The sequence below is a fragment of the Brachyistius frenatus genome, unplaced genomic scaffold (genome assembly GCF_029030835.1).
Source record: "Brachyistius frenatus isolate BFR_SWC_R1_liver_20210118 unplaced genomic scaffold, ASM2903083v1 Contig_58, whole genome shotgun sequence".
NCBI classification, from domain to species: domain Eukaryota; kingdom Metazoa; phylum Chordata; class Actinopteri; family Embiotocidae; genus Brachyistius; species Brachyistius frenatus.
Genome location: NW_027210657.1, coordinates 2,164,211 through 2,182,582, shown reverse-complemented (window position 1 = coordinate 2,182,582; position 18,372 = coordinate 2,164,211). Strand labels below are relative to the sequence as shown.

Below are 18,372 nucleotides of genomic sequence, written 5' to 3'. Positions count from 1 at the left end.
GTACACAGGTAAAGAAAAGGCAATGTTTTAATTGCTTTTACAACTTTAGGAAAAAATCACAAATATTTACATTTAAAAATACTTCATCTTTTTGCCTCTACAGAGATGGAAATGTTGAACTCGGAGACATGCAGAGAATTGATGATTCAGACATCGCCCCCTTGTGGGCTTCAGAGGAAATACAGCATAACAAAAGAGTACAGAGCGCGCTGACATGAAACACAAATATATTTTTGGTAAAGTAAAAAGCAAGAATACATTAAGATCTTACGTATACACTGGAGGGGGGGATATAACAGGCTAAAACAAGTTACACGAGTATAATTTGATATATGTGTATTTTGTTACAAAAATGTATTTGAAAGTTATGACAAAGCTACAGCATCATGTTCTCATCACATTCATTTCCCACGGGAGTCAGGTTGGGGTAAATTCTAGCATTATGTATGGTGAGTTTGTTACATAAAATAGTCTGATTTCTCTAATGACTATTACTCTGCAATCTTGGCGTGCAAATAAATCGGGTAGCTGTAAGGAATAACTTTTAATTTTGTGTACTTATTAAGTCCCATGTCTTGGTGTGTTTTGGGAAGGTAAACAAGTTCCCCTAAGCAGGTACTTTTGAATACACAGTACGTACTTTACCATGCCATGGGAAGTAATTGTAAGTAGTCAGGGTTTTGTGGGAGATCTTGGTGTCAGGTTAAGTCCTGTGTTTCAGGCCAGAGCTTGGTTGGAGGACAGATGATGGTGTTACAGGCTGCTGTAGATCCTCTTGATGGTGTCGCCTTCGTCTTTGGCGATGATGCCCTTCTCGATGTACGAGTCGACCTGCTGGTCCATGAAATCCTTCAGTTTGGACAGGTCGTAATCTAAAATAAGACGAGGTACAGCAGAGGATGGCTTTATACTCTGAGGGTCAAGGAGAGCGAGATCATGAGGTTGTTGTGGAAGGCTGGAAAGATCAGACATTAAACTCTTGAAGCACCATCTTCTTAAAATGCCACACCCAAACAAGCTCGAGGGAGGATTAAGGTCAGAGCATGTTTGTCTGAGATTAAGAAAATACCATATACAAGCATGAAATAAGATAAAGATCAAAGTTGTACTTCTTCAAATGAAATAAATCCTAACTTTCAAATACTTTAACCTTCTTTTGAAGCTCAATTTGTATTCACCTTGCTCTTGTCAAGTCATTTGACACTGCACCATAAGGCTGCAGTGGGATGTGGCTATATTTAGAGATGAACACAGCCCAACTCTGTATTATCCATCATGGTAACAAATGAGTTTGAAAGAGCAAGCAGACAGCTGCAGCACCACTTCTCCCTGCTCTGACTGACTCTGAATGAAGCGGCACCAGAAGGTTAGAGGACAGCCTAAAAGTCACACGGCAACTTCCTGCGCCTTCCTGAGGACATTCAGAGCAGCGGCAATTTTATTGCACCGCTTGAAGATACAGTTGCTTTGCCGATGACAAACATGACCTGTGTGAGGGATTAACAGAATGTGATTAGAGACGGCCTCACTTCTCGCAGTCTCGGCTGCGAGGAGCCAAAAACCAAAACCAGGATGTCGCCCCTACGTCCATCTGCTCCTCTGGCTAATCTCTGTAGCGTGTAGGCGTATACACACACACACGCACGCACGCACGCACACACACACACACGCACGCACGCACGCACGTACGAACTCATTAAGAGAAACACACACGCAGAGTCTGCTGAGATTGTCCTAATGGGTGCTTCTGGTAAACACAATAAATGGCCCGTCTCCCACTCAGTTTCTATGACACTGCTTTTGGTTGAAAGGGCTTTTGTTCTCCTCCAGCTGTACTCACTGCGACAAGAGCGAGGGGAAAATAGAGAGAACAAGGATGAGAGCTTTAGAGAGCAGTTTTATGTGGTACGAGGTGTGTTAGAAAAGTAGCTCCTGGCGGTGAATCATTTTATTCCCGAGTCCCACTGTGGGGAAAAACTGGATGATTCTGGTGGCACATTTTGACATTTTGTGTGCGAGTGTTCAGTCTGAGTCCGTCTGCTCTTGCACCATTATCTGTCTGTCTCCTCTGACCGGTTTGCTGACAGGCAGGCGGGGAGGCCTCTGTTGTCCCCAACAACCACTCCACGCACATGAATGCTAATGAGGTGTCCTACACAGAGCAAGGTCAGAGATGAACTCGGAACAAAACTTCCCTGCTGTTCAAGCACTCCACTCCCCTCTACTCTTCCGCGCTCTGTGCTCAGCGTCAGTCCATTTATTTTCTTTCTTATGTGTTGGAAGAATCTGGGTCAGACTTACTACATTTGTATCTGTAATTCCTCCATGTTGGAATTGTTTTTTTCTGACCTCCTCCATTGATCTGCTCAGATTAGATCAGACCAGTGAACATTAACAGTAAATATAAATCTCACTGAGCCAGAACTTTTGTCCGAGATGTCCTGTTGAGATGATCACCAGTGGGCGGATGGCCTGAATAGTGAGAACTCATTAACATTTCATTCTCCTCTGCTTAATTAAGCACCACTGGGTATTAATTATAAACTGTGGAGAGCCCCAATAGCAGGCTTCTCCCGTTAGACGAGCGCGCTTGTTGTGTGTGAAGCTTCCATGGGTTTTCACAACTCTGCAGACCGGTGCAGTTTCTGGGTCACATGCTGCTTCCCTTATGAATGCTGACAGTTACAGTAGGGGTAATGCTGCAAATATAAGTACAAGCTCACAAACACTATAAATCCTGAGCCATGAGCAGATCCTGGATGGGAAAGAGGTGATGTTCTGAACATGAAAAGCAGTAAAAATCCATCCTGGCTACTCTGTGTTGTTGTGATAGAAGCTCTATTTATGAAGCCGGATCAATATCAGCCATTATATCTCTTCTTTTTTTTTTTCCACAGACAGCATAGATGAGGAGGAACAGGCAGGAGGGAATCAAATAAATAGATCTTTATCTCTGAACAAGGCAGCTGTAACAGGAGCGATTAGGACAGGCTCATCAAGATGTATCCATATTCATGAGATCTGGAGTGAAGCAGCGATCCTGGTATCCCACACTCTTTTAAATTGCAAATTGAGGCAAACAAAAGATGCTTCAAATTTTCTGTACTTTAGTGCGTCACCTCAGACCTGTTTGCAGCCCACGACTGTTTAGTGGGGAGTGAGGGTTTGCAAATGAGGATGTTTTCTAGTTCTGGCTCTTAATACTCAGCAAAGATTGGAGAAGGAAAAACAGTTTAGAGTGACTCGTTATCACGGAAATGGAACAGGTCCTCTGTGCTTTGTGGTCTTTCGATTTCTAGTTTCTCTCATCTATTTTCCAGTAAGGAAACATGTCTCACCATCTTTGCCTTCCTCTTTGTCGTGTTTCTTCAGCCACTCAATGTTCTTCCTGATGGCCTCCAGGTAAGTCTCTGACTTGCCAGGCTGATCTGGAGAGAGAAAAGAGGGAGAAAAACAAAAGAAAGACACAGGAGAATTTTCCTCATTGAAATATTACAATATGAAAAAAAAAGATCAGAAAAGAATAAGACAGTGCTATTTTAGGCTTATCAATCATTTACACCACAACATTTCCTGAAGCAAGAAGTACTTATTTTTCTGTAGCGGTGGAAATATGCTGGCAGCCAGGACTGTACTTTTATATTAAAGTGGCAGAACAATAAGACACATTCCTTCTGGTCCTAGTTTAACAAAACAAAACAAAAAAGACAGACCTAATAAGAAAAATGGTGGAAGCAATATGTATCTGATATCTACAGCTTTAAGTTTGAGATTAAATATATATTATAATGCATGTTCTAATTTTTCTACTAATGTGAAATTATGCAGCTCTTTTTAAAGGTAACACTGTGTTTAGTTGACATCACTCAGTAGTTGCTTCATGTCCTGCTAAAACAAAATGAAATGTCCTGGCGGTAATCCTGCTCTGTTTTGTTTTATCCTTTTTATGACTTTATGTCTCTACGTGATCGCGTGTGTGTGTGTCTGGATTAAATTTATGAGTGGGCACAGTACAGTGGATGGGGACGCAGAATAATGGCAGCTGTGACAAGCTTTTCTGTGAGTGCTATTGGACTGTCCTAGTTCAGGGACGAACAGGGACTTAATCATGATTGGCCAGGGACTACGCAGTGCTACTTCCTGTCAGGCCAGCTGAGTGAATACAAAATGTATGAAATGAGCCATTACGGTCAAACTACTTTTGAGGTATAGTGAAGAAGATGTCTTACTTCATCTATGAACTGATGTGGTGGGAATTTGCTATATTTGTGAATCATGTATTTATTTGAGACATTTGGTAAAAAAAAAAACAACAACAACCATAAAAACATAATGCAAATAAAAAAAGATCTTAAAAAAATTAATCATGCAATTTACAAGGGTATAGTTTATCATTTGTGAGTGGGAAAATGTTTTTTTTTTTTTTTTTAAAGTATCAAATTATCAGCTAATTATCAAATCACAAAACAAAAAACTAATCATGTTTCCCGTGGTCATCAGGACTGGGTAGTGGACTGACTGGTGTCTGTTGATGGCTGCTCCTCCTTGGTAGAGTCTTTCAGGTTCTCATATTCCTTCTGCATCTTGGCAGCCTCGGCTTTGGTGTTGTCGTCCTCGTCCAGGTTTTTGCCTACAGCACAGAATCAGTGCGTGCAGCGTTAAAAATTGGTGCTTAGTTGCTTAAAGTAGCAGTTTAGCATTTGCTTTCTGGCAGAGACCAACGCGCTTTATATATGGAGTTTGTTAAATCTCGACAAGAATGCAGTTCAAGTGTATGTAAGTGTAAAAATGTTGTGTTTCAGACTATTTTTTTTGACGAGGAGCAGTTACTCCTTCGAGACGATGTTGCTGCACGACAACTGCTCCCACCCAAGAAATAGTCAGGTATATGACTCCCTATAGAACACTCAATTGTTGTTTTTCCATTTATGTTTTGCAAGAATTTAACCAACAGTATACAATGTGTTTGTTAGTAAGCATTAGAAGTGCTGGTAGGTGGATATTGTGCACGTTCAGCAGAGCTACATTGGCTGTTCCCCCCGTTTTCAATCACTATGCTAAGCTAAACTAACTGGCTGGCTGCTAGCTGTAGCCTTACACCTTGGAGAAATGTGATTGAGCCACATTTTAAACAATAATAAAGAGCCTACTTAAGCTGTATCTCCAAGTGTATTAACTACATCTGACCCCGTAGGATAAAATGATATGATTTTGCCTATGTTTGACATGTTTGGATGGGAACTTGAGAGGCTGTTTACCGTTGGGTCCAGTGATGTCAGAAGGCCCGAGAGACTTGCCCAGCTTATTCTTGGTCTGCATGGCAATCATAGCGTCCAGGTTCTCTGCAGGTGTTTGAAACAGGACAATTATTTACTTTACATGACCGGAAAATCATGTTCTCAGACAATCAACGAAAGCCTCTTCACCGCTTCAAAGTCCCACGCTGTTCCTGTGTGACTCAGAGGCTGATTATCATTAGAAAAGGTTTTATCTAATTAATGAAAAGATGGTTCCATAGTATGACGACAGTGGTTAACATGGTTTTGTGTTTTTCCTCTATCATTTCCAATAATTAATTTATGCATTGTAGATTGAATATTGGAACAGTGACACATACTCAAATCACACACACCTGCATTTGAACAGCAGAGACAAGATTCGTCTCTATTGTATAGGAAAAAGTACCACATGTATAAAATACATGAGGAGTTTTGTAAAATAATCGTCAGGGTTTGTTAACATAAGTATTACAGGGGTTAGATTATTGCGTTTTCACAGAAGGATTAGGAAATAGGGAACGACACAAACAGATCATATTGCCCGATGGTACAACTAGTTCTATCTGGATTAACAAAGCAGTAAACCATATGTTCAAAAATAAAGGCAGCAGATGTTCTGGAGATATACACATCAGAGATTAGATGAAATTACATCCTCTGTATCAAGTTCTAGTAACAATTTAACTTAAGTCTTACTATTTAGCATTTAGATGGACAATTCAAACATTTAATCAGGGTTTATAACACATTACAATGCAGCTATAAGATGTTTTTGTGTCAACAACTTCTCCTATGAGAACAAATCTGGCATAATTGTAACTGTATTTTACAATGTTATCATTCATTATGTTTATGGGCGTCTCACAGCAGGAGTTATATCTGCTTAACTACATTACTGTGAGTTATGAAGAATTTGTTAAATGTTTATTCAATTTCCGAAGAACCATCTCCAACTGAGTGAGCACTGTTCTGGATTATAACCTATATTTTAGTCAGTTGCTTTATGCATTGAAAGAACAATATACTTCTGTGCAAAGTCAAAATATGACGATAGATTAGAGCGGAAGGATTGTTTTTTTTTCTGATTCTGGGCCAGGTCTTTGGAGAGTTTTGCATGCTGGTCTGCAAATGAGGACGGAAGGACGACAAAAAGATAAGACGAGCAGAAAGGCTTGATTTGAGTGCATCAAGGAGCCTTGCAATTTCCTCTCTCAACGCTGTTCTCTCCAGCCTCCTTTTATTTCTTATTATCTAACAATCTCATTCTGCCTTGGACATTAGATGTATTCAAGCCACCTCCCACCTGTGGCACAGTGGAAGCCCATTATTTCAGCCTCTCCCTCTGCCCACATACACGCACGCACGCACGCACGCACGCACGCACGCACGCACGCACACACACACACACACACACACACACACACACACACACACACACACACACACACACACACACACACACACACACACACACACACACACACTACATTTCTTCCTCCCCCACTCTCTCTCTCTCTCTCTCTCTCTCTCTCTCTCTCTCTCTCTCTATCTTGAGACTTACGTCACTCACTGGCAGATTAGAGTTGATTGACAGCTGTGGCAATTCAGTTGTGTACCTGGCTGACACACTGGAGCACCACAGTTGTAGGAGGGGAGGGGGACACTAACACGTTGCTCGGTGATGGTGGAATTCCATCCCATTATCTCTTAACAACCTATACTATATAAAGCCAGAGGGGTTGCCTTGGAAACTCACATCTTGTGTAATAGTATATGCCTGTTTTGTTCTGGTGAGGAACGTCAGCAGCGGTTATGGGTCTTCTGTAAGAGACAACAACGGCCGGCTGCTGCTGCTGCTGCTGGTCATCTCAGGGACAATTGATTAATCCCTCTATAGCCTACATAGGACAGCCTCTGTTACAATACTGGATTGTGACTTAGAGCAGGATATATAATTGTAAACACATTGTAATTAGCTGCATTTGTATGTGTTGATACATGTTAAAACAAGTATCAAAACAATTGGTTGACTAAAAGATGTCAACAGGCATTTATCAAGCAAAAATGCCATACATTTTTGTTTTAAACTTCTTAAATATGAGCAATATGTTTTCTAGTTTTATTTTATCACGGTTAATTTCAATAATATATTTATATTTAGGACTGTTTTTGGATTTAAAAAAAAACAAGCAATATGAAGACATAACTTTGAGGCCTGGATACTTGTAATGGCCAGTTTTAAAATTAAACAAATGAACGATGTAAAAATAATAGTCACATTAATTGATAATGATAATAATATTGCAACAAAAGATGCACCACATCTGTTGATCTGACTTTAAAGCATGATTCAGTCCGGTCTCATGTAGAAATAAGGATAGGCTATCATTTCTTCTTCTTCTGTCTGGGACTGGATGGCATTTAGGGTGAGAGATGTTTGTTCTGGGCTTTCATCAGACTCACTCACACTGAGAGATGACAGCTGTTCCTTACAGGTGGATGACCTTTCCACTGGCGACTAATGTGAGGACCAGCCATTAAAAAAAACAAAAAAACAGCCTGGTTTTATAGCATGCTCCTGACACTAATCTGTCTGTGCAGGCTTCACACTCCATTGCGTCGACTGATCGGGAATATTAGCTCGACTGAACACAAGTATAACACAGAGAAAAAGCACATAAAACACAGACGGAGTAATGTACACACACTAGCTGGTTAACTGCAATGGATGGATTGAAACCTATATTTGAAATTTTTCATCCACATGTAAGCCACACATACAGTCCATAGGACTTTCCAGTATTGGTTAAAATCAATATCACAATATTATATATTTATGTATATGTAAACATATGATGTGATGTGGCAAATGCATGCAAATAGACTCAACCTTATTTTTACTTTAGTTGCGTTTTGGTTGGGATCGTTACTTTAGACGACAGTATTTTGAAAAACACGACCATGATACAATCACACAATCATGACATGCTGCCACAGAAAGTAAATCTATGATTATTTGATGAGAAAATCTCATGGGGGTCTACAGTGCTGGTTTTATGGGACTTTTTAATGGGACATTTTCCTCAACTATTCAATCACATCAAGACTGTAAGGTCAAAACCAAGAATGATCTGCCAAAATAAAGTCATATGAAGCAAGAAGTTTAAGGACTGTGGCACCTGTTGTACAATTCTTTACCTCACTTTTGGGCAGTGAATATCTCCAACTGTTAACAGACAGTATTGGTATTATATTATGTCTTACCCAGATAGGACACTCCCTCCTCTGGCGTGATGGTGCCGTACTTCACCATCATCTTCACAAAATCAATCAGCGTCTTCATTATGGTGATCAATGTCTCTCTCTCCTGAGTGTCTTGATCTGCAACAACAAAGCAGAGGACAAATGCAAAACCAGCTTCTGGCAACTGCAACTGGTTACCATGGTGTTAGAGTTATCACATGGTGTTTGACTGTGGGGGTCATGATGATGGGATTATTAATAATTAGTGCGGTGTGTGTGTGTGTATTTCATGTACGCATTTTATATGTGTAGGGGAAACAAAGGTGGACAAAATAAGCAATGATTCATCCTTGAGAACAATATTGCCATGACAACAACAGCAATCCAGTCCTACTTTTGATCTGAAAAATTCCTATTTTTGGATGGAAGATGCTGTGAAGAGGTTTTTTTTTGGCTCTGATCTAAAATGTCCCGGCTGCCTCCAGGAGTGTTTGTGTTTCTACCTGAATCGAGGCTCTTGAGCAGACGGTAGAAGTTTGGGAAGTACTGCAGGTCCTGGAGTCCATCTTCAGGGCTCACCTCGTTGCCCTCCTCGGTATCTTTGTCCCAGGCGTTGTCAGCTGCGTTCCCCTCTTCTTCTTCTGCATCCCCGTCCACCTCGTCCTCAATCTCATCGTCACCTTCTTCCCCGTCCTCCTCGTCTTTGTTGTAGCGGCGCCTGGGTGGCTCCCATGTGTCCTGGAAATGCCAGAGTTTTTGGTTGTTATTGTTGCCATGCTTTAATCTTATTACTATTACTTTCTCCAATCACTTTTTTTTGGAAGTTTTACCGTGTTTGTGTCTGAACCCTGGTCGTCCTGCTCTCCCCTGGTATCTCGGTCATCGCTCTCGACGTCCTCAATCTCGTTGTTCTTGGCGTTTTTGGAGATGAGATCCTGCAGAGCCTCGGCCACCTGGTACTCCAGAGTATCTGCCTGATTTTCTGTGATCTATAAAAATACAAAGAAAGACGTGATGGGTTAGAACAATATGTACTGACTATGAACTTCTATGTATCACATATTGATCACTGTCACTCCATCTCAGCGGAACAATTCGGGCGGCGGCAGACTACTTATTAAGCATCTAAAAAGCAATTCACACCCAAGATTATGGAACAAAAGCACAAATCACACATTTCTTCATCTCCCACTGAGGAAGCAGGGAGTGCAGACAGACAGAGCTCCTGTTGCTCCTGCAAATGTCACCCGGCAGGCTGTCTTGAACTAAATGGCGAATGAGTATACAAGCTCACAACTCACCAGCCCCAGTTTGAGCAGTTTGGAGACGATCCTGTCAAACACCCCTCTGTCGTCCTCCTCGTAGATCTTGTTGGCAATCTTCTGGACGATGTCTTCAGCTGTCAGCAGAGTACCGTCAACCTGACGGAAGCTTTCTGGGTCATCTGAGAGGAGGCGACACGTAAAGTATCATTCACAACTGTCTTGACATGCGTATTATCTGTGTGCAGATACAAAGCATTGCTTAAATTCTTAATCTATTTGATTGAAAAAAGTTGCATCGCACTGACAAAATTCTTGAATATTCTAACTCATAAAATACAAAGTTTGTAAAATAAAATCCTTTCCCTACTCTCTTCTTTTTTCTATTGATCTTTTCAAATTCTTCTCTGTCTCTCTATTGCATCATAAAATGTTAAACGCACCCAGCCCTAGAAAAAAGTCTCTCTCTCATTGAATAGAAAATGATTTGTCTGTCGCGAATTCCTTGTCTCTCCTCTTGTTCAGCATATCTGCTTTACGGAGTCGAAAATGTGTAATTATTACAGCTTGACTCTTACATAACAGTTCCTTCGCAAGGTCCAAACACAATAAAAATAAGCAGCGCCAGAATCCTTTTGCCTGTATTGGCAGATTGAATCATCCGAGATGCTCTTTACTTTTGAACAGCGGGCCTATTTTTGTCTCACTCTGGAAAATAAGAAATTAAATCTTGACTGCGCCAGCCAAATTTAGAATTAGCGTAATCTGACGAGCCACTTGTCATTGCTGGACTGACTGCATGAATCGATGAAGTGCAGCACTCAGGGCTTTGTGCCTGAGTCACCTCAGAGACTGCTTTATGCCGACGCTCGAATTACCTGCATGTACAGTGAAATGTGTGTTCCTCTGATGAATCTATCAAGGATAATAAATATACATATCAACAAATGTTTGGATCGTGTGTGGGTTTTTTTGACAAATGTTTTTTCACGCAATGTCTTAGGTTGAATCTAGAGCCGTCACAAAGGCTACTTCATTCTTGTATATGGTCAGGAATGCTGAGCCATGTTTTTAAAAGTCTCCTGTGAAGAGATGAAAGAAGGGCAGAGGATAATCTTTCCCTCTGCGTTCATGTGTTCGGTCTTTGACTCTTTCTAACTGCCTCTGGTTATCCCCATCACACATGCACGTGTCTTCTCTGCCTCCTCTTTCCCACAATGTCTGCCAGGTGGCCTGCCGGTGACAGGCGGAAACACACGGGGTGAGACCCACCCTTGGCAAGGGGGTCAAAGGTTACACAGGCAGAGGGACTGAAAAATGCAAAACAGCAACAAAGCACAAGGTGACTGGTGACAGTGGTACTTACTGTAGTCCATCCCGTTCTTGGTGGAGTCGTAGTCCTCGGCAAGACGTCGGCTCTTGGTAGAGTCTGATTCATCAGGAACGTACTTATCTTCTTTCTTGACAGCCACCTCAGTGTTCTCCTTTGATTTCTGGCCATCAGCCAGTGACTTGAGCATGGTAAAGTCATCGCGGTCCTGCTCTGACTCCGTGTCCTTGGAGGCAGCGGGATTCCTGCTCTCTGTCAGGCAGCAGAAACAAAGCAGTCAAACGAGATGTTAATGTGGCTCAAGTGCTTAATATTTCTCAGTCCAGATGAAGTCTGTTTTACTGGAAGTGCTGCAACATGAATCCAGTCAGCAGGCAGAACTAAAGTCATTAATTGATTGGCAGCAAGGTTTCCTCTTACCAACTGACTGTACTGCAGCCTTGACGCTGTCCGCCTCAGCAATCTGGAGAAAGGACACATATTAAACAAATAATTTCCCCCCTCCGGATATAGGCTCTGATTAAAAAGGTTAGCTGGGCTAACTTTGTTTGACAAGTGACCATAAAGCCCATACGGCAGGATATTAGATAACAAAATTAGTCACAGGTTACGGAGAAAGAGGAGCTTACCTGCTCTTGTAAAGGTCTTTCTTCTGTCAGCTGTCTATTGTGCACAGTTTTATCTGCAACAGAGAAAAAGCATGCAGTTATCAAAGTGGCGGCTGACTGTTAATAAACAGACCCAGATTTTACAGGTTACGTGAAAATTGTACACATGACTTTTAAAAAAAAATCTAAAATGTGCTTCTGTTTTTTAAAACTTTGACTTATTCAATCACTTTTTTTTTTTTTCTGTTCATTTGCTTTCAGACTTTATGGGATGTGCTGCGTTTCTGCTCTCCCAACTCACCATCGCAGAGGCAGAGCTTAATCGGATTATCAAACAAAAGATTAAACTGCGGCGAAAATAGACCACAAACGGCCTTAGTAGGCGACCGGGCGTCATTAAAAACACCACCAGTCACTGCTGAGCTGGAGATGAACTTTGAGGGCACTGCTTTTTGTCGTGTTTTCTGTTCTTTAGTCAAAAGGTTCAACGCTGAAATGAAATTGGAGCTCCCAAAACAGCACGAAAAACATATATACTAAAATGAACAGCCTCTATATTTTATTTTTAAATATCAGGAATGTGTGCTGAATTAAGAGTTGTATGATGTTATTGTAGTGTGTGGCATTTTAAAATCTCTTGCTATCTCAGTCTCATAACAGTTTTCTCTGACATTTCTACAGTAAGATACTCTTACAAATGCTTTACACTACAAGGACATCTTATTTCCACTCACCATCCGTTGAGGCTGTAGGTGTGGGGAAGGCAGATATCTGGCTCACTACATTCAGGGCTAGAAGCTGGAAAAGGACGAAAAGGCCAACATATTTTGACGCCATCCTGAAATACGCTATCTCCGGAGCCAGAAACCTCTTGGGCGTCTTGCTGCCTGCGGTCCGGTCTCCTCCTCCAGAAGAAAAGTGCTGAACGCGTGGACAGCTCCGCTTCGACCGGCCGCTGGTGCTGAAACTGCCGTGGAGGCTGCGCCCTGAGTATCCGCTCTGTCAGACGTACCGGCCGGGGAGGGGCTGGGCAAAATCTCCGCTGTACTCTGGAGCTGTTAACGAGGTGCGGTGCTGAAACCAGGTCACCTCTCTATAATTATAAAGCGATAAGCAGGGAGGCTCTTCAAGCCCCGTGTGAGCTACAGCATCACCTGCCAAAGCAGTAAGAGATCCCACTACAAGACCTGCCCCCTCCGTCTTTACAGAGGAGGAGGAGGAGAGGGAGGGAGGAAGAGGAGGAGGAAGAGGTGAACACTGCAAAAAGTGTCCAAGTTGTTCAGCTGGTATTTCGTCCTTAAAAAGAATATCTCCATTTATAATCAGGGGAAACAATAGGCTATAGAAACTATTAAAATCACTTCTCAAAAATTATCTTTTTAAAAAAGCTTTTTATTTTTTACATTTCAATTACTCTTTTTGTGTGTCTCTCTTGCCTCGAACATTTCTTCCCTGTTTTATTGTTAATTGTTACTATTTTCTTCTATTTTTGTTCGTTATTTTATGTGTTAACCTATTTCTGCCTGATTTGACTGCCTTCAGCCCTTAGTCCTGGAAATGTAAAGCTCTTGGTAACTTTGTTTTGAAAAGTGCGGTATGAATAAAGTTTACTATTATTATAGATGGAATTGCAAAATATTTCAGAAATAATTAAGGTTTCTCTTGAAATAAGAATAGTTGTCTCGACATTTTTTTGAGGGAAAGATTCCTTTGTATTAAAACATCTGACAAAAAAAATGAGATTGCACTGGAAGTACGCAGCATTTATGCAGTATTATTTGCTCAGTTTTTAACCTATAACACAAACATACATTAGACTGTAAACAAAATGCTGAGTTAAATATTTTTTACAGCGTTGAGGCAGAAAAAACCGCCCATTTCGTGCGTCATTCACAACCTGCGTCATGGTTGTAGATCTTCCACTGGCCGGTCAATAGCAACCGTTATTATTTTTTTTTATTTAGATTTTAATGAAATAAGAGTGAAGCAGATGAGTTCACTCATGAAGCAGCATTGTAATATTTCATATCTCAGTGTGAAAGGAAGAGGTGGACTCTGACCACAGTACAATGTCTGAATACAAAAAGCAAGTCATTAGTAGCATTAAGACATATAATTTGGATGATGTGGCATGTCACTGTTAATCCTGCGGTTTATAAAAGCTTTGTGGGAGATTAAAGTGCATCCTGATCCATAATTGGACAATTTTTCTCTCAGCGGAGTCATTTCATGACACACCATTCATGTTTGTTTGTCATTTTGACAAGCAGTAAACAGAGATGAATGCTCCATTTTAATACCTTTCCTTTCAAAGCAGAGTTAATGTGTTTAATGCTGTTCACTGTTGATCTTCTCCGCCCACAGAATGCAGGAGTGAAGTTATGTCAGCTGTACCATTAGATTTATTGTTAGCTGTATGTGTGCCATTAGTGGTTTGCGTGTGTCTCTCCCAGAGCAGCTTGCCTTAAGATACAATTAAAAGAAAACAACACAGTATGATGATACAATATACAATGCGATATAATTTGACACTCTTTTTCACAGATTGGCTTGTTGTAGTAAGAAAAGCATATAGGTGTTACTTCAGTGAGTACAGAAATAAACATTATTATTCATCATCTATTATTCAAGTGAGCACTATATTTACTATCAGGTTAATTAATAAGAGAACACATAATTCAAATGTTAATTTTATTCTGCCACATCACCATGCCCTGTGCGGTGCAGGATGGGGTGTTAGCCACCTTCTGTGTGATGACTGTACTTCCTCCTCTGCCTACCTCAGCAGTCTAAGACCAGGAGCACTGCCAAGCTGAGACCAAGCAGCTACTCGGTCTGGTAAGAGCACCAAAGGACACCTCCAGAGAATCATCCAAAAGCAGTTATGAGATTCTGAGGATATGCAACAGCATTAACTTTCTTCAGTTTAGATTTACATGACAGTGTTTACGACAAATGCATCCTTAATTTTTCCTGTTGATCTGCTCTTGTCTTCACTGGGTCTTTTGCCATGTACAAAATATAGTAGACTACTGACACCTTGTGTGTAATAGCTGCAATTACACTCATCATGACGTTATTCATTTCCTCTATACGCATCTTGACAAGACCAACATGAAAAAAAAAAACCCAAAAAACCCAAAGAAAAGTATTCACATCACAGAGAACCCTTCCTACCCCCCAAAAACCCTGTTATACGCTTGGTGCGGTTTATTTACATAATTTCCCCTTCTGCAGGTTCCACCTTTATTTAATCAAAAGATGATCTAAACTCTAACATCTGATATGTACACAGGCACAGAGGCCTCTTTCCTAATAAATACGAACATGTAAAGTAAATGTCAACATATTTGCAGTAGACCAAAGAGACAGCGAACTATAATGAATGCTCATTTTGTAAGCTAGGGTAGTTTATTGCTTTATTGTGAATAACAGCAACCGAGTGGAAGAATTAGAGGAGTATCTGTAAACCCTATCCAAATGCTTATGAGTAGCTCCAAATGGGACTAACTGGACCTCACTAATATTTTTCTTGTTGAGATCCCTGAGGTCAGTTTCCAAATTTTGTGGTTTGAGAATGACAGCCTTATTCACAAATGACAGTTTTTGTCTTGCTTGGCCATAGTGTACAACTTACTAGGCTACTTACTAGAAAAATTGTGTCAGTTTAATATGGCCCAAACATTACAGTCATTGTCACAACTCACAGTTGAGTACAAGAGCAGATTTAGGATTGGATTTGACATCTAAGACTAACAAAAATAGGTTAAAATAGGATCAAATTCATTACCCACAATGCACAGTGTGAGCACCAACATAGTTGTTTATTATTATCATCAGAGATTTACATGTGGCTGTTTAATGCCAAACAAGCGTAGCTGTGTCTCAGTTCGTGTATTTCCGTTTGTAAACTTATAATTGTGAACTACATGTTATACCCTTACCTGCGAAGTCCGTGAATTTAACGCGCTTACCGGAAATGACGTCCGCAACATTTGAACGCATCACCCGCCGACACGTCTACCAGCTTTGTTTGCTCATGAGAGTTTAAAAAAAACGTGTTTTCGTGCCCATCGTTTCACGCGCTCATTAAACATACCAGATGCCGTCTTCCTGGCAACAGTATAGTGGTAGTGATAAACACGGGCGCAGTTTCTGAGCCAGACAATTATAGTAGTATGAAAAAAAAAAGAAAAAAAAGTTGGTAGTCCCTCTCCTTCCTAGGCAGCCAAGGCGGCAACATTAATGGTGAGTGTTGTCCAGTTTCACACTTGTTTTGACCATTAAGAGTGCACTCTTGTACTCACTAATACTTGTCAGAGTAGTGTGAATACACTTGTGCAAATTAATAAGTGTAAGTACCTAATTATGAGCTGGGAATTGGAAAACTTCCTGTTTGGGAACGTCTCACTTCTTAGTTGAGAGCATTTACTCACAGGCAGCAAGACTACCCTCAGAAAATGTGCTCAATTTCTGCTCATAGACTACAGAAAGAGACAAACAGCATGGTCAGCATACATATAAACCAACGCATGAAATGGTGCTCAAGAGCTCGGTATTATGTGTACACTATATTTCTGCATGTTTTGATGTAGGCTACTGATATTTGTTTTTATATTTAACACGGCTAGAAAACTAGGTAGGCTCAACGAGCAAAGTCTGGTTATGTTACCCTATTTTTTTTCAAAAAGAACATTATTACTTTCACCACAAATGCTGTCATTGAGCTCTCCAAAACCTCCCTCTTTCCCAGATTGAGAGGCGTTCAGGTGTATTTTTCCACTTGGAGATCAGAACTTTTCCATCATGAAAGCACTCCACGTCTGCGATTTGAGGCAAAGCCACAGTCGTTTAACCGACACTAACTTAAATCTGCAGTACAGAACTTTTGTCTTTCCTTTCTGCCAGTGAGTGTAATAATAATAATAAAAAAACATTTGCAAGTGCTTAAGCAGGCTTCGCCTACTGTTGCTGCTGCAAAACGTTGGATATATAAAATGAAATGCGTCAGCCTAGAGGAGTCGAGAGGAGCCGCATCATTAAGTTATTGTACTCCATTCAAGTTAGCATAGGGCATAGGTTCCCTAGCTCAGCCAGCAAAAGTGTCTGATGTGCATAGAGCATGCCCATTTTATATTTCTATTTTATATTTAGCATTGAAATGTCTCGCCACACTTGAGGGCTTGAATGTAACAGATGTTCTTTTATATATATATTTTTAAAAAGTCGTGCACCATAGTTTTAGGTTACATCTCTTGAGGTTTATCAGGGCCACAAAAGGCTTGAACCTCATCCAACTTTTCTCCCATGTGAAGGCATACTCCAACTATATCTAAACATATTTTGATGTTCATCAAAGTTTCCTTTTGTGTACCTTTAGCATACTGTTTAAACATTGCTTAACTTACTGGAAAGTTGAAGTTTCATGACATGTTTGTGCCACGCTCCTGACCTGACATGAATAGTTGGTTAAATTCTGGAAAAAAAACAAGGAAAAAGTAAGTGAATCATTGTTGCTGGTTGTGTATGTATACGCTGGGCGTGTGTTTGGGCGGAGAGGTAGTGGAGTACACAATTTACATGGCATTTATTTGTGTTTATCTGTCTTTAGTAATTGACTCCTGACTCTCCTTTGGTAAGGTCTAAATGGAGACTTTCTCAGAAGGACATGAGTTTTGTCTTCATATCAAACCCTGGGGAAAAACAGGGGAAAGACGATCCATTTTAGAATAAATTAAGTGAATAGCTGCTTTTGATGTATCATTGAGCCTTCTTCAAACTGTGGGCAGGAAAAACACTTCATTTATTCATTCCCCCCCCCCCCCAAAAAAAAAAAAAAAAACAAACAACATTCACTGGTCATTTGGGACAAACAACCGATTGTGTGGACACAATTAATTCATTTATTCAGATTGCTATCTGTGGTCAGCAGGCCTGTGCAGAGGTGCCATCTGAAACGCTTCCCTTGTCCCATTTGAACAGCAGTTTTGAAAGAGAAATAACTTATTGTCACACAATTTAAATCCCACTGGCAAACCTTGTCAGAACAGCTTATTTCTAATTAGTTCTGCTATTTTTTTTTTTTTTTTTTTAACTCACAGCCACAAGCTTGTGCAAAACCCAAAACCCAAACCGCACACACGCACACACGCACGCAACCCAAGTCCTCTGAGTGAGGTGTCACTTCACCACTAGAGGTCTACGCTGTCCTTTTATTCACAGCGAGTCCTCAGTGGAAGAAGGAGGCGTGGATAGAGAAGGTACAAAGAATCTGAAGCAAGTTATTTTAATGAAACCTAATTGTGGGTGAAATGCCACTGCACATACACTATGAGACATTGCCAAATCCTGGTTTATACCTTTCTCGGTTATAAAAGCTGTGCTATTGTAAGACAATGCCACCTTTTGGCAGTTGCAGTTAGTGGGCCAGTAGTTCCCTGTGCACCTTGAACACATTTTAAAAGGTCACATGCTGTGCAGTGGGGCTCAAACATGTGACAGTCAACAGTTGGGTCTTTTTTTCACCAGCTGACATTAAGTTAGGAGGCAGCTGACGTCTCCATCGTCCTCTGATCCTAAGGGGGGCAATTTTGGAAGTTCATTAAGCCACAGGGCATTTTCAGTCCACCAACCCTCCTCTGTGGTGAAAT

At 40.8% G+C, this 18,372-nt stretch overlaps 1 protein-coding gene across 1 annotated transcript; it reads right to left on the bottom strand.

Moving 5' to 3' along the window:
- Nucleotides 1-9: 9 nt before the first annotated feature.
- On the bottom strand, nt 10-12,893 carry scg3 (secretogranin III). The gene is made up of 12 exons (XM_069705716.1): nt 12,457-12,893; nt 11,744-11,796; nt 11,535-11,577; nt 11,151-11,366; nt 9,824-9,966; nt 9,353-9,511; nt 9,026-9,260; nt 8,544-8,660; nt 5,259-5,342; nt 4,520-4,630; nt 3,339-3,428; nt 10-872 (listed from the first exon to the last, which is right to left on the bottom strand). Exons 1-12 carry the CDS (start codon nt 12,557-12,559, stop codon nt 754-756), a joined length of 1,473 nt encoding a protein of 490 aa, XP_069561817.1. The 5' UTR covers nt 12,560-12,893; the 3' UTR covers nt 10-753.
- Nucleotides 12,894-18,372: the final 5,479 nt, after the last annotated feature.

What these genes read in the sequence shown, in the direction of transcription:
- scg3 (XM_069705716.1), bottom strand. Translation starts at nt 12,559, where the DNA reads ATGGCGTCAAAATATGTTGGCCTTTTCGTCCTTTTCCAGCTTCTAGCC. An exon ending in GGCTGCAGTACAGTCAGTTG is followed by an intron (nt 11,367 to 11,534) that starts GTAAGAGGAAAC and finishes GCTGCCTGACAG; the next exon opens with AGAGCAGGAATCCCGCTGCC. An exon ending in CAAAGAGGAAGGCAAAGATG is followed by an intron (nt 873 to 3,338) that starts GTGAGACATGTT and finishes GTCTTATTTTAG; the next exon opens with ATTACGACCTGTCCAAACTG.